We start from the raw sequence: 16739 nt of genomic DNA, 5'->3' as shown, positions 1-16739 counted from the left end.
CATTTATGACCAGAAGACAGAAGAAAGAATGGGTGGCTAAGGGCTTGCAAATCTGTAGCCCTTGCAATTACCCAGCTCTATTAGTCAGGCAAATCTCATCCATTCAGGTGAGCCACGGAGTAGTCCAGAACAAAGATCAAACCTCAAACCAACAATGACCAGGGAGCTCAAAAAAGCCACACCAATTTACAAGGGAAAAAAATCCCTCCAACAATTATTATTCACTTCAAGATAGGTTGATTTCAATTAATAACTAAGACATGTCAATTAATATTTATTAAGCACCTACTGTGTGCCCAACATTCTGAGGTATGTAAAGACAAACTAGAGATGGATTCTCCCCCTTAACTACTTTCTACACCATCATTTACAATTAAAACACTTCATCCACCATTTTGGTTTTTTTTTTTTTCCCAAAACATGTACAAAGATGAAGTACATAATTGAGAACATAAAAAAATTCCATATTTAAACATGACATAACTTAGGTTATACACACACACACAAAAATGTCACCTGTCAGTGAGAAAAATGCCCAAACAAGGTTGTGGAAAGGGAAAAAGTTACTTGGGGGAAAATTAAAAAGAATCACAAATGACTTATTATCCAACAAATTAAATTTAAATAAAAACAAACTGATTTAAAAACATAAATATACAATTCAATGGAAACTGAAAAGGACAAAAATCTGAGATGAATGCATAGATGATAGTGAAAATGTACTCATCCTTCACCTGAGGCCCCATATACATCGGGGGCGTAGAGGGCACCAGTAGATCTGGAATGGTGTCTGGAGGCTGGAATAACAGGACCATACAAACCTCATCTATTACCACAAAACAAGGAATAATGGCAGCACTATATTCAGGCAAGGAGAGTTAGTCAACACTGGTATTACTAGTACTAGTTAAGGATCAGAATACTGCCAAGTATTGAACATTAGCACTGTAATATCATCCTTGACACACAAAAGATCTTACACCCAGGGGGACAGACATAAGCCCACAGGAGACAAAAAAATCAAGTATTCAAATGGAAGGAAATGTCAAAAGTACAAGCATGAAACAAAAATATGAACACTGTAGTTAAAAAAAAAAACCACTATGGTAACTAAGTAACCAATAATAACCCTCTCTCCTTTAATCTTGAACCCAATGAGGCAGGTATTACTATTCCATTTTATAGATAGGTAAATTCAAGCATAGAGAGAAGTTAATTAATGTAATCAAAGCCACACTACTAGTAAGTGAAACACCTCAGTATTTGTCTTCTTTCAAAGCCTTTGCTCTTAAAAAGAACATATACCATCTTCAATTGTTCAAAAGATAACATACCTCATTTACATTCGCCTAAACATTTTCTGTGTTTCACAGAAAGTAACTTCTGCATTTAGTAAAAGATTATTTAAATATCAAAGCACACCTGAACATAAAAAAGGGAGTATTACTAATCTAATCAAAAGACCTAGAAATGTGACATGTCTCTCTGAATCTAATTTTAGCACATTTTAAATTTCATATCTTAAAATCCTGATTTTCCTAATACCAGAAAGTCATTCTTCTTACATACAGAAACAAATAACCCAGGAAAGACTCATTTTAGTATTTAATGAAATAGATTATTCTTTTTAATTAATTAGAGCAGTTAAAATACTTTTATTTCACAAATTACTCTTCTCTTTGCCATAGGACCTTAATGAACAACAACAAAAAAAAATCAAAAAGACTGAAAGGATTAAACAGAAAGAATGCCACACAAAAGGTTTAATCAGACCCTGAAAAGTGACTAGTATTGTTAATAGAACATACTAATACATAGTTTTAATTTTACCTGACAGAAATAGTTTTTAAAACGGTGAAAGTTACCAATACAGAAATGCCTAATGGATGAAAATTTCTGAAAAATTTTCTGGAATCAATGGTTACCTGTGGCTGTAGGTAAGAGGTAAGCGGCACCACTCACATGCTTGTAATAACATAAGCCTTCTTTTTGAAACTTGGCCCCAGAAATAAACATAATCTAGGGTACAAATTCCAGAGAAGTTTGACTTTGCTCAGCTGATTTTTAAAGATTTTTTATTTATTTGAGAGACAGAGAGTGCGTGCGCGAGAGAGCACAAGCTGGATGAGGGCACAGGAAGGGAAAAGCAGGCTTCCTGATGAGCAGAGAGCCCGATGTGGGCTCCACTCCAAGACTGAGCTGAAGGCAGTTGCTTAATGGGCTGAGCCACCCAGGCGCCCTTAGCTGATTTATTTCTGGGGCTTTAGGACCTTCACACTGGCCTTATGCTATAACTGAATGCATGGCAAACTTTGGGGTTCATCTGCTGAATGATGATATTCAAGAGGTGAAAAAAAGGATCCACCAAATAAACACAGTAAGGACAGCAGAATGCAGGCAAACACAGCAAACAATGGGAGTGCAAAGGACAACCTGATGTTCCAGAATGCTACTCCTCATCCCTATGCAATAAATGGGGCTAATCTGCTACCTTCCTTATGCAGTATCCATATGTAAATAAGAGGGCTATAAAAATAAATTTTTCTAAAACTGTATGATTAAAAGATGTATCTTCTTTAATCCAAATATAATGTTTCACTAGAATCAGGAAAGCAGCTTCTTTTAATAATAAAAACTTAAGTGATTTAAATTGTTAAATGGAGGTTTTGAGATGAATCTAGAAAATAAATGGCTAGCCAGCCATCGTCTCTCTTTAAAAACAGGCATATTAATGATGTTTACTTAGGCGATTAAAAACTGATTTTAAATTTTCTCTAATCTCTGACTTAAGATTTAAAAGGTACATTTTGGTTTCTTCTTGATATCTCATGCTCTCTGTTCTTTTCTTTTTTTTTTTTTAGATTTTATTTATTTGTTTGACAGAGAGAGATCACAAGTAGGAGATATTTCATGTTTTGTAATAATACCACCACATTAGCATTATGTATGCAGGTGTTAAGAACATTAAAAATACTTAAGATCCTTGTTACTAAAGTACAAGGAAACTACTTCTAGGCAAACAATTAGAGCTTTTTAGAGGAATGGTGGCGGAGCAATAGTGGAGGCAGTGGCAATGATGATGGTAACCAAGCGTTCACTGTGTGCCAAGCACACTGCTCTGGGGATTTGTTTTATATATTTGCTCATTTACAGCTTCTTCAAAACAATCCTAACAAGTACATACTATTATTATCCTACTTTACAGACTGGGAAACTCAGGTACAGAAGTTACAGAACCCAGGTCATGTGACCTAGAACATATACTGTTAAACTACCACACATCCCACCCACCCAATCCACTTCCTTCAACCCTTCAAGATGGCACGGTTATTTTATATAAATGTAGGATTTATTTCATTTTTAAAACATATATACATGAAGATGCACCACATATATCTACATGTATATGTGTGCATATACACAGCCTGTATGTATATAAACTAAAAATACTATGTATGACTACTTTATATGAACTAAAAATAGCTCTGGCAAAGTACTGAAAGGGAACTCCGGCACCTGGGCCCGGAACAGAAACAACAAAGGCTGAGGATCTCCCTGTCTGTGTTCCTAGCTCAATGGGGGTTTTCTAAGTCAGTACAGGACAGTCTAGTGATTTAGTTGAACCAAATGGCCCAGAGAACAGAAATTAATCTCTAGATATCCTACACTAATATGCCTATTGAATGAAATAGTAATTCCAATAGGCAACGAGTAAAACTATGTTCTACTTAAATGTCACAAAGTCTGAGGAGAAATTCTTTAAGTATTACAGCAACCTACATTTTATGGAATTAAAATAAAAAACCTGAAATGGCATTATAAACAAAGTACTAGTTAAAAAGATGAAGGACCATGCAGAAATTCTAAAAATTTTCAATGTAAAAAATTCTGCCTCTCCGATTATTCTCAAATACTAAAAGTTTTTAAAAAGTCATTTAAGATTTCTATAATTGAGGTAACTATAATATTAGAGTCAAGGTTATAATTATAATCTATATAACCAGGAACAGAGAGGTTTTAGAGCAGTGACATGACACTAATATATAGTAAATGACTATTAAAACTATAAAACACTTAAAAAATGTTAATCTCTCCCATGTTAGTTAGTAGTTCATATGGTATCTTGTAGCACTCTAATAACCTAAGTTAAATATCTAAGTTGAAATGTTAATCTAATGTTAATTAGATTGTTAACATCTATCTAATGTTACATCTATCTAATGTAACATCTATCTAATGTTAACTAATCTAATGTTAGTTAATCTAATGTTAATCTAAGTTGAAATGTCTGCCATAAAAACTAACAGCATTTATTTTATCAAACAAAATGATTCATACTTCACTTGAGATTAAATATTTAAATACTACCTTTAAACTGTATAGGTTTATTTCTTAAGATAAATCTTGAACACAATATTCAGTAGTTAAATCTGTGTGATATTTACTTGATTTTGGAGGCAATTTGTTTATACAAGGTCTAAATTGCTCATTTAAAACAAGTAAATGTCAAAGGAATTTCCCAAACATGTAATTTCCTTCTGACTCTTTCTTCTATCAGGATAGAAAAGAAAGGCAAAGACATAGTCCATGAAGAAAGCTAAAGGTTATCAAATGGTGATAACAAAGGGGAAAGAAACATAATCGACACCTGCCCAAGTACTTACCGAGGGGCTGAAAAGAGCGAACAGGACTTGTATCCCTGCTGCTCTCCCGACTGGCTTCCCGGCTGCATCCTTGACTCACACTAGGTCGAGGAATACGACTACTTCGGGCTGGTAGAAAGCAACAGCAGCACAGAAAGGGAGGAAACAAAAGACAGAATTTACATTTTTTTTTTTTAAGAAGATTTTATTTATTTGACAGAGAGACACAGTGAGAGAGGGAACACAAGCAGGGGGAGTGGGAGAGGAAGAAGCAGGCTTCCTGCCGAGCAGGGAGCCCAACGTGGGGCTTGATCCCAGGACCCTGGGATCATGACCTGAGCTGAAGGAAGACACTTAATGAATGAGCCACCCAGGCGCCCCCAGAATTTGCATTTTTGATATGTTAGTTTTATTTTTGTTTCTTAAAAACTGATCAATCTGAGGTTGAGAACAAATTACTCTTGATACTTTAGCATTATCAGGAATACAGTTAAATTTGAATACAGTCCTCTAGTCTGTATAAGCTTACAAGGGTAAAACAGTGTTCTACAAATGTTAAGGCTACAAATAAAAGGATTAAAATATAAATGAATTATACATTTCAGGTAAGATACCTAATTCAATTTATAACCTATATTTCAATTTTCTTTGAATTGAGTTGTTTTCTTCTAGCTTCTAAGGGCCCAACTCTTGTCTGCCATGCTATCCAATATCCAGGCCTGAAATACAAAAGAAGAGGTCCCAAATCTCAGAGAAAAAACCTTACCCACAGACAGCCTAGAGGGACTAGCCTCTCTGCTACAGCCCTGGCTCCGCGGTATCTTGCTTCTCTTCGGCGCTGAGGCTGAACTGACCAAGACTCTTTGAACACCAGAGCTCACAGTGGAGAGGGCTGTTGTGGTCAGAACTCTTCCTGGAGACCCCGACCGGCTGCCAGCTGAACACCAAACATACATAACGAATGTTAAGATGTGAACACTCAGAAAACCTGTTGAAAGGATAAAAACTCAAGAAATACATCTGAGAAAACTGGGACAGTATGGCAAGTTCTAAGTTCAAAGGAAATGGATTGAGGATGGTCATAACCTGGAAAAAAAAGAATATGCTATATATCCTAGGACTGAACAGTAAAAATCATGTAAAATCTATTTTCAGTTTTGAGGGGTATAGGACAACACTAAAGTATGTTTCAGAACACAAACAGCATAAGAGATTTCCAAAAAAGTAACTTATCTGACAATACATTTCACACGGTTACAGCTATATATATTAGAAAGCTATGTATCTGCAAGAACAGAATTAGTCATTCCATTACCACTATTGTTTTGCTAAGAATAGAATAAAAATTTTCTTCATGTTAAAACAATTTGCCTTCTGAGATGCTTCTGTAGTAGCAAATTACCTTGTTACTATATAATAGTAATTTTTAAAAATTTTTATAAAATTAAATTTTAAATGTTTATGTAAAATTGGGCCAGCTGAAAAAAGAAACTTGCTTTTTGCGATTTTCCAACAGCAAAGGGATCTTGGGTGGCCATGCCTAGGATGTAGATGTAGGGGTACTGGGAGTAGAAAAGGACTTTGAGCAAATGTCAGAGAAGTCAGACCCTTTCTAAACTAGCAATTCTCAGTCTTGGAAGGCAGAGAGGATATGTGGTCAGGGGAAAAGAGAGAGGGAAATGGACAAAATCTCACAGACTGGGGCAAGGGCTTAAAAAAAAAAGTTAAGAAACACGGTTTTACATTAGAATTGCATGGGTTAACTTTTAAGGAAATGAGGTCCTTGTCAATCAAAATATTTCACGTCTTCACTGAATGGGAAAACAAACTAGATAACTCCAAGATAAAGTTTAACTCTACATTCTGAATGGCAGCATCATAGAAAAGTTAAACTTGCACTTAGACAAATGAAAGCAACTCATTATGAAAGCTACTTTTCCCCTTTGGTGGGCATCACTTGTCTTAACCAACAGGACAGTCACTGCTCACCTTGTATAATCTTACCCAATCATGCTTCATTTTCACAGAGCAAAACCTAAAGACTCAAATGCCAATGTGGTCGAGCAGGAGATGTTAATGAGGGAGGAGCACTGAGTGTAAGGTGGGGTGGGGTAGGGTGGGAAGCGGGGCGGGTGGGGGGGGTACTTCACAGTTCAGCTGTGTCTGAAATAATACCAGCTAGGTTTTAGGGTTTTTTAAGAAAATGAAACCTTTGGAATTTTCTCATTTTTATCATGTTGTGTAGACCAAACAATACATGAATAGAGGTAGGTTGGATGTGGACCATGGGCTGCTGATTGTGACCCTCTCTGTAGTTTTCTTGGTGTGGTCTTACTAAATACAATTTAAATTCATGCTTAATTCCTAAACTCTACCAGCACACAAAATGAAAATTATCTTCCACGGTTATAGCGATACTGTTTAAAACAAAGTAGTACTTCCAATGAAATTAACAATTAACTTGAGTAGAAGGAATTCTAAATTATTACAGGGAAATTATTCAGTTTTACTTTAAAACAATGCCTCGTTTGAATTGTTTCTTGGTGTTTCAGGTGAAGAATCTTCAAATCAGATTTTTTTCAGTTATAACCTTAAGGATACCCACAAGGCACCTATTTTCTCCATGCAGTATCTAAACTAAACATACACACCAAAACATCCAAACACCCAACATGCCACAAACTCACAATGCAAGATAAGCCAATGGAATATTTTATGGGAACACTTGCAACAATATGAAAGTATAAATAATGAACTGAATGAACACGTACAATATGGTATTTTGTTAAAACTAATATAAATTTAAGGGATAAAGGTGTTGATAGGAGACTAAGAATTCCTTGAAAAGTAGGTCTATTCAGCAGAGAGGAAACATGCAGTACAGAGGCAGAGTAATCACTCCACCTAGTCTAGGTTAACTGTGTTTATCAAAATTTTGTAAGCTCACTCTTTCTATATTTAAATTCATTCATACCCCCTCCTAGAAAAGAAAATCGGCAGTGTTCATTTCACTTTCATCATTAGCCTCTCTTCTCCACTGACTCCAATCCCCTACCAACAGTCCCTGTGATTGTTGCAATACTTCCAATCCCTGTGACTCATTTTGTAATTATTCATACTTAGAGAAAATATCAAGGCTTTTTCCCCACCCAAGGACTATCTAGGCTAAATATTAATAAGAAAACCAGAGTTGAAGAAAAGGGGCATGCTAGAAAAGAAAAGGGAATAGCATGCTGCTACAAAATAATTTGTAAAACTAGAAATGGGATACCTAATTTCTCTCGTGCTACCTAAAGTTTTCAAACTAACATTTTATACTTTTTACGAGGTAGTTTCAAGGCATTACTAAAGCTCCTTTGCTTTTGAATATCTAAACCTGTGGGATCGACTTGGATAATTTCAACAATTGAAGGGACAATGATGGAATTTTATGTTGAGAATTTCTGCTGAATAGAACCCATTCTCAATAATGAAAATATGATCAAACAATAGATGCACACATAAAGTCTATAGATTCTTACCACCAATGGTATTAGCAGATTGTGATCCTGAACAAGTGTAAAGGCAGAATTAGGGTAAGGGTTATAATCCACGAAGAGGGAAGGAGCAGATTTAAAATGAATGGCAGATGGAAATAAGAAAGCTTTAGTCATTTCTTAGAAAATAAAAAACCCTAAAGCAAAAAAAGCAAACTTTAAAAGAAAAATCCCTAAGCCATAGACATCTGTAACAAAAGCAGTACATTTAAGTAGCTTTTACAGCTGAAATCAGAGACTCATGTAGAAAGCAGATGAAATGAAGTTGCAAAAGTAAATGTAAATTCTTCAGCTTTTCTTCTACTAACAGCCTATAATCTAAATAATTAAATGTTTAACTTTTAAGCATTTAAACATTTAATTTAAAAGTACAGGTAAAGAAGAACTACAGTATCTTATAGCTGAAGAAAGCTTACATGAAAAAGCTACAAATTTTTTTTTAAGATGCACAGGGGAAAAAAAAAAACAGCAGAGGTTGGGGTGAAGAGACCAAGTTTCTGACAGGCTGTACAGTCATTTGTACACAACCAGTCACTACCAACAATAACAAAAGACACCATCCTTATGTAAATATAAATCCGGAAGTCTCTCCATTGGGTCTGCTTTTATTTATTTTGGTTAGTCATTAGAATACACCTGCTTTGACCCAAGAGATTTCCCCCCCCCCAAATGGTAACATAAAAATTTGAAAAGATCATGCAAACCCTAATGAATTACTTCCCAACAAAGTGAACATGGAGGTCACAGCAATATTTCTGTGCAAATATGTTGTAAAGAAACTTGCATCAAATCATATAGGGCCACAATTTCTGTTTTCGAAAGAATCTGGAATGGAATATACAGTCATTCAAATAAATAAGCAAGCAAACAAACAAAAACCTCTCCAATAGGATTTAAAACCCAAGTGATTTCATAGGGAGGGTCTTCTGATCTTAAAATCCTACCAGATCTAAAAAGCCTATCATTATGTTCTCATACATCAGGAGAGGATGTGAAGTATTGTAGACTGGGTTTCAAAGTGAAAAACCAAATGTAAAAAAGTTATTCCAAATCTTACTGAAGTCATCAGTAATTACAATATACCTAAAAGGGAGGTCCTTAGGTAATATATTAGAAAACCATACATGAAGCACTTTAAATCTCTGTCACAAGCTGTCTTCGTATTACTTTAGAAAAGAACTAAATAAAATAGCTCACATCAAATTAAATTTTATCCTTAAGATACTGGATACAGACAGTTTTGGGTTGCTATCTTTATTCTTCTTTATGCTTTAAGTTTCCTAACATTATTATTTTTTATTCGTTTCCCAAAGGCCATACATAAACAAGGTACAAAAGTACACAAGAGTTTAAAATTCAGTTGACATTAGGTTAATAATAACAGGGAGGACAATTTATCAGCTGAAATACAGAGTGCTTATTCTGGGCCCAGATATCATCTTAAAGTACATTAAATGCACTATAACGTTTAATCCTCACTACAACCCTCCGAGATTATTCTCATTTTATAGATAAATATACAGAAATACAGCAACATTAAGTAGACTGGAAGAGCTATGATTGATATGTGGGTAATATGGCTCCAGAGTGCATGATCAAAATCAGGTACTTCTGAGACTTTATTATACACAAATCACTTGGTGATCTTGTTAAAAAGCCCGAATCCAGGACATTGTGGTGGCACTGTGCATTTCTAACTAGCTCCCAGGTGATGCAGATGCTACATTTGGAGTAGCACGGCTAACCAACTATGCTACGACTGCTAAAAAGACTGAACTACTTAAGAAAATTATTCTAAAAATACAGAAAAAGAAATTAAATATCAGGGAAGAATGTGATATGATCTATTCCTAATGTGGAATTTGGAAGCCCTTACCCAGAGGGCATTTTCCATTTTTCTTGTTTATAAATAATCATCAATTTGCAAACCAATTTTACCAAGCTCTTATTTTGGGGGCTCTTATTGAATATTCCCATCATTTCTCTGCCTGGATTTTTTGACTTTGGAAAGAGGAGAAAAGGAAAACCTGCTGGCAGAGCTTGTGTAATCTCCATCTGGTCCCCTCCAAGCCTAGCTGTTTTTCCAAGATTTGGGAATCAAACTAAAAACAGACAAATGGGACATCTCTATCTTGATAAATCACCTACACCACTGTGGAAGACAGTTATATATACTTCTTTTCAAAATAGCCAAGTATGCAGAATAACCCCCAGTTACTTCCTTAGGGGAAAAAAATCCTGTTTTTAGAGCTAAGTGCTAATGAAAATCTCTTGATAAAGAAAGAATAGGAACAAACTCTTAAATTAAAAATGCCATAAATGTATGGGTTATTATTCTGGAACATGTAGAAATGAATCATTCATTTTACCTAGACCTCAAAATTGTGCTTTTTAATAATTGTGCTTATGAGGAACTCAGCTCCCAATGAAACAGTAAAAATATAAATCTTAAATTTAATAAGAAATATAACAGAACTGGTCATCTTGTGTTTCCTCACTATGAATCAGTATATACCTGCCAAAAATGCTAACCATATTCTAATAGATTTTGGGAAGAGTACGAAGACACACATATCTGTCCTTGAAAAGGATTAGGTAGGAGCAACCAGATTAGATGCTGACATATAGCAATTATTTTGCTTCTAAAAAGCACAATTTTCTACATTTGCAAGTTTTTGCATAGACTTCGAAAACCTTAATGCTAAGAGATTTGTGCTACTTAAAATATCTCCATGCAAAACTTTGTACAGCAGATGAAGTTTTTTCTTTCTAAGTGGCGGATATCAATGATGCAGCCCTAGTAACACACCAAAGACAAGACAACACCCACTCAAAAAAATTCCAAAACATGCACAACAACTGATCCAAAACATTGAAAAAAAAAATACCTTCATTTTTGTCAGGTGATGATGAACCTAAAGTACAGAACAAGAACTCAGTATGTGGCTTGTCTTTTTTGAAGTTAGCTTTGTCTTTATCCACTGGTCAATCTCCTAATACAATCATATACAAGCAACACACTTATCCTACTGTATTATAAATCCAGGAAAACTCAGGCAATACGTACGCTGTGACTGAGACACCATTTTTGTTCGACTTCTTCCTCGAGAATCTGTCTTGGCATTTCCCATGCCAGCAAGTGGTGCTGAAAGCTTTGCTCTTACCCGGCCTAAGGAATAAAATTATTTATGTAATTAAAGACATTTTTCTATAATGATATTTAGTAATGAGGAAAAAAAAATCTCACTATAATTTTCTAATTGGGTGTGCTTTTCAAGTATTGTTAAATTTTGTGAACAACATAACCATCACTGACAGGTGATATTTCTCTTAAAATTTTTAAAATAATTACTGCCTTTTATGTGTTGCACCATAAGCTAACTTTCCTTCAAGGGTAAAAGTAAAGTCAAAGTAGAAGATTTCCATTCTTAGTTTGAGATTATTAGTTCAGTAGAGTCATAATTGAGATAATTACCACAGGCATGCTACTTGTTTCTTAATTGGCAGTTCCAATTCTAAAATTTCAGTTTCCATGAAATTTAGTTTATTCTCAAATACAGCTTATAGTTTTACATCAGTCTAATTTTATTAGAAACAACTACCCAAACAATTCTTTTAACTGAAAACATACTTCTAAAAGGGATTTGCAAGAAGAGATAATATTAGGTAAAATATTTAATATTTTTATCCTGTGCTAAATATCAGATTACTATAGACAAATATGGACACATTTACGATTCTTTTCCCCCAATCAATTTCATTTATAAAATGATTTGAGGAAATACCTATCATATAAGTGTTGGTACTTTTCTCAGCATAACTCCCTTCTCCTCTACCAATGTCTCATCCCCTCCACAAAATCAAACCACAAACATCTATTTCTAGAGCTTCTAAAGCAAAGGAGATAATGTTGATCAAAGGACCTAAGTAAAGTGTCATTAGTAAAAACAAAAGTATATTACTAGTAGGTTCTATGGTGTTCTCAAGCAGTCTCAACCCTCTCAAATCAGAACCAGTACTAAACAAAATCATAAAGAAGGGCTCAGAATCCTGTTCAGTTAAAAGAAACAATTTGTAGGGCAATCATTATACTGGATAGCCTGATATGGCTATATTAATTAGGAAAAAATAATGAAGAGTAAGGAGAAATTATAAAATTAAGAAATGAGTGACGGAAGATAAGAGTGATTAAAAACCAGGAATACAACAAGCAAAACCAGAACTCTAGTTGGTGAGCTGAGCATTCTCAATTCTTCAAGGCCCTTAATAAACCCATAGTTCAGGCCTTTCACCCTTTTACAGAGTCTGTTTAGAGGTAGGATACAATGTTCTCCCGACTAAGAAGTAAAACAGAAAGACAAAATTATTATTTTTGAAATGGAGAATTTATCCAATATAACAAAGAAATCAGGACAGCTATTTTGATACTGTTGTTCTAAATTACAATGCCACAGTGCCAGAAACCATTTTTATAGAGTACTCCAACTGATATGAAAAATAAGAAATATTTCAAATATATTAGAGTAGGCAGGAGACTAAAATTGTTAAATATACTTGGTTTTATATCACAAGAAAAGGTCATCCATGTAAAACTTAGGAAAAAAAGAAGTGTGTTTCAAAATCAGAGCTTTAATAAGACAGCCGGGCAATATAAATTAAAAAACTGAATTTTTTTCTTTCTACAAATTCAAAAGCAATAAATATTTTCTTAAAGTAAACTAGCTCAATAAAATAGATTAGTGTATCTAGCAAGTTTTTTGTCATCTCAAATTCAAGTCATATATGCAATTCTCCACTGATTCTAAATCAAAGACACACTTAAAAGCGGACTAAAGAAATGCATTTAAACTCCCATGTAACAGCAATGGAGCATGCTCCCCCAAAGTATAAATAAATTAGCACAAGTTAAAAAGCAAAACATAAAAATAAGGAAAAGCACTAATGATACTACATGAAAAAAAATTATTTACTAATTTTATACTAGAAAGTATTAAACATGTTAAGAAATTATGTTTTCCAGCATGAGATGATCCAAGATACGAAGCAAAACTCCAAATGAAGAACTAAAGGAAAAAAATTCACATGTATAACTAACACAATCAAACATAAAATGTAAATGCTACCACAGCTGGCAAATTATATAGTTTTGGGAAAAAAAAGCCTATTTTAGTTTTTAATATTTAATTCCTACTAATGAAAATATTAATGTAGAGGTATTTGTGTTACTAACAAAATGTATAATTCTTACCATCTTCGGATGTTGCTCCTAAATAAGAGAAATAAAACAATAACATTTCAACAAATTCTGCCAATGCTTATGTTAAGACCTACTTGCACCTCCCACCCAAGACTAAAATGAAAGAGTGAAAAAAATATCTTTTAGTCTTATAGCCTTACCCAAAATTTGAGGCCATCTAATGATCCACAGCACAAGAAAAGGTTAAACTAGACAAATGAAAATGGCGAAATTCCACAGCACTTTTATCTGCTCCATTTCATACTCAGAACGTGAAATGGTGAAGAAAATTATGGAAGGTAATCCCTCAAGAAAGACATAACCCTGTCATTACTCTCTGAAATAAAGGTTTTTACAGAATAAGAATATTTTCTGTGCATTTTCAAAAAGTTGTCCATAAAAGAACTAGAAGAGCTAACTGACAAACATAGAAGTCAAATCCATGATGTAGACCTCATTAATGCAGTACCTTCATTAAAGCATTACATAGACCTATCAATCCATCAGCTATTTACTCAACATATGTTGAGTACTCAGCACATATGTGCTAAGATGTCAATGAAAAGTAGCAGAAATGAACAACTGAAAATGTCCCAACTCTATACTAAAGGGAAATAATAGATGTATCTCTGTATGTGTACAGACAGATTTTTTTTTTTTTTTAAACACAGGATTGAACATCAGGTGAGAGTATCACATCACGTGACACAGATGATTCTTCAAATAGGTTGATGTTTCTGAGCCAAACAAAAAAAGATCTTAATCTGGAAAGTGAGAATAGTTTAAGGACACAGCATTTCAGTGTGAGAAGTGATACCATAAAGAGTTTAAAATACAGAAACTATCTTGTGGTGGGTTTTCATTTCATTCAATAATTTTTTTAACTTGTGAAAGACATTAAACATCCAGAGGAACATAGAGACAATATAAGTAACAGTCATGTACCCAACCCAAGATGAAATAAATCTCCCACTTCATCAGAATGGAAGATGTATCTATTTAAGAGCTTATGTAGTAATTGATAGAAAAACATACAATATTCTATCTTTTCTAGATCTCCTACTAAGACAGATTCAGTATCTTCTTACAAGTTCTTAAAAAAAGCTCAAGTTCCTAGACAACAGTATGGTATCTGATGAAGTTAAGGGGAAATGTAGATAATATGCCATGTAGTATCTGACAAATACCATAAAGATAAAAATACCACACTGAACCAAGCAAGCATAGATAAACTATAATCACTTAATACTGAGATTAAAAAGGCAAAACTTTTCAAACAAAAAAAAGTTCAGTTCTGATTAAATGTTAGTTTTAAACTTGTTCTTAAAAAGACAGCATTGTAACTTGCATTTTGTTTTCACAAATAACCACACTAATCTGTAAAATATCTCATTTCTCTCTCTCTGTATCACAGTTAGTAAACTAAAGAGTTCAATCAAATGACTTATGAGATTTCTTTCCATTCTTATGATTCTGATTCTATTTCAGAGAAAGACTTGAAAAATCAAGAATATTTCTATGAGCTAAGGTAAAAAATTTTAAGATAACTGATTTAACTTAAAAAGAAACAGCAACCTAGTATTTGAATAGAATGGGAAACTCAAAAATGACTATGCTTAACCCAAAATTTTAGAGAATTAGGTAGCCACTTTTACATTAAGATTGCTATAAAATAAGCAGTATATTTTTGAAAAGAGAATGAAGATATTATACAGAATCCAAGAGCCATAAAAATCTTTAGTAGAATTAGAAAAGTAAGTTCTTACCATCCATCTTGTCAGAAGTATCCTCTTTGATGAAAGAGCAAGCAAAGAACAGAGGAAAACTCAGTATGTTAGAAAAATATGATTTTAAAATCCCTAGGACATTATTTTTAAGAAGACAAAATTCACAGTACAGACACATATATGAAACTTGTACTCAATTAAAACATATTAGGAGATTTAAACAAGATGAGGTTCCTTTGTGAGAAAAAGATATAAAAACAAAGATAATGAGTTTGATTTTCACTTGCCTAGAGTGAGAAGTTAGTGAAGCCTGTATCCCAACTTGGTACCCTTGCAACCATCAGGCAGACCTCTTGCTTTGGTCTTCTGAGTTTCCTGATATCAAACACTCATCGTATTCCCATTCCCCATCCTCCCCATTCCCAAAGGAATCGGGAGAAAAAAACCTAGTAGCAACTGCTTTAAGTAATGAACTAAGTAATGAACTAAGTTTAAGCACTGCAAGATTATAGTAAGAAAAGTCTCTAATGACTTCCAAATCCAATCTCACAAGCACACATCTTTCTCCTGAGTTCCATTACCATACCATCTTGATGCCACTGTACCTCTCTTTCTCATTATACTACAACTCCTTAACACCTCCAGTCTGATGTCTCACTGGGACTTCAAATTCTAAATGCATAAAATGCAACAATATTTTCAGCTGCTCATCCTTTAGCAATCTACCACTAGACTGGGAGACTCCTGAGTACAAAGGCATCTATTTCTGGATCTCCATGACCTAGTGGGTTGCCTGGCAAAAACAGAAGTGCTCATTAAGTGTTTGCTGAAAAACAATGGAACTCTCCCTCTGATCAATAAATGTTCAGCCATGACAAGCAAGGCTCAAAGCAGAATAAAACAGAATACATCAGTCTCATGTATTTATACACATGTATTTATATACATATATACAAGCTGATGGAGGGAGAGGCGGGTGGTGGGGAAAGAGAGGCAAAGAGAAGGAGAGAAGCAGAAGAGGTGGAGGGAGGAGAGTAGGGGAGAGGGAGAGAGACAAAGAAAGGAAGGAAGAAATAGAGAAACAGAAAAAGAATGAGAAAATTCATTAGCCAGGCCCTGGAAAGAGCCAAAGGCAAGAAGTTCATTGTCTTTGAGTGTAAACATGGGTCAGAAAAAGAGGATAGAGGGACATCTTTCCCTTCTGTAATGAAGTAAATGTGCAATTCAAACCTTAAAAAACCAAAAGAAACTAAGTCAATCTCACAGCACTTTCTTATGAAAGAAAAATACTGTTACAAATTGCCTTCCTAGTTCACACTGAAACATTTCAAATACTGTATTTTTCTGGTAATAAAATAATAGATACTAAATATCACATTTTTAAGACACCAGATAAATACATTTTATGTTTTCCAGTTTCTTCCCTACTTAAAAAAAGAGATGTAATTTATGTATCATAAAATTAACTTTTTATGCTATACAATTCAATATCTTTAGTGTATTAACACAACTCAATATCTTTACTGTATTAACAGGTTGCACAACTCATCACTAATTCCATAAAGTTTTTATCACCCCCAAAAGAAATCCTGTTAGG

At 34.1% G+C, this 16739-nt stretch overlaps 1 protein-coding gene across 50 annotated transcripts in view; it reads right to left on the bottom strand.

Moving 5' to 3' along the window:
- Positions 1-16739, bottom strand: part of CLASP2 (cytoplasmic linker associated protein 2) — a 186049-nt gene that overhangs the window by 66916 nt on the left and 102394 nt on the right. For 9 of the 50 annotated variants that reach the window (XM_082725393.1, XM_082725350.1, XM_082725347.1 and 6 more), the window contains 7 exons: positions 15182-15205; positions 13428-13445; positions 11247-11348; positions 11068-11094; positions 8165-8191; positions 5410-5580; positions 4665-4772 (listed from right to left, as the gene is read on the bottom strand). In XM_082725393.1, coding sequence (XP_082581519.1) covers positions 4665-4772; positions 5410-5580; positions 8165-8191; positions 11068-11094; positions 11247-11348; positions 13428-13445; positions 15182-15205 — 477 coding nt within the window. Of the gene's footprint in view, positions 1-734; positions 798-4664; positions 4773-5409; positions 5581-8164; positions 8192-11067; positions 11095-11246; positions 11349-13427; positions 13446-15181; positions 15206-16739 lie in introns of all 50 variants that reach the window. The other 41 variants (XM_082725391.1, XM_082725348.1, XM_082725352.1 and 38 more) reach the window with 11 other exon arrangements.

Source organism: Mustela nivalis, assembly GCF_964662115.1.
Source record: "Mustela nivalis genome assembly, chromosome: 1".
In the NCBI taxonomy this organism is placed as follows: Eukaryota; Metazoa; Chordata; class Mammalia; order Carnivora; family Mustelidae; genus Mustela; species Mustela nivalis.
This window is presented reverse-complemented; position numbering and strand designations above follow the sequence as displayed.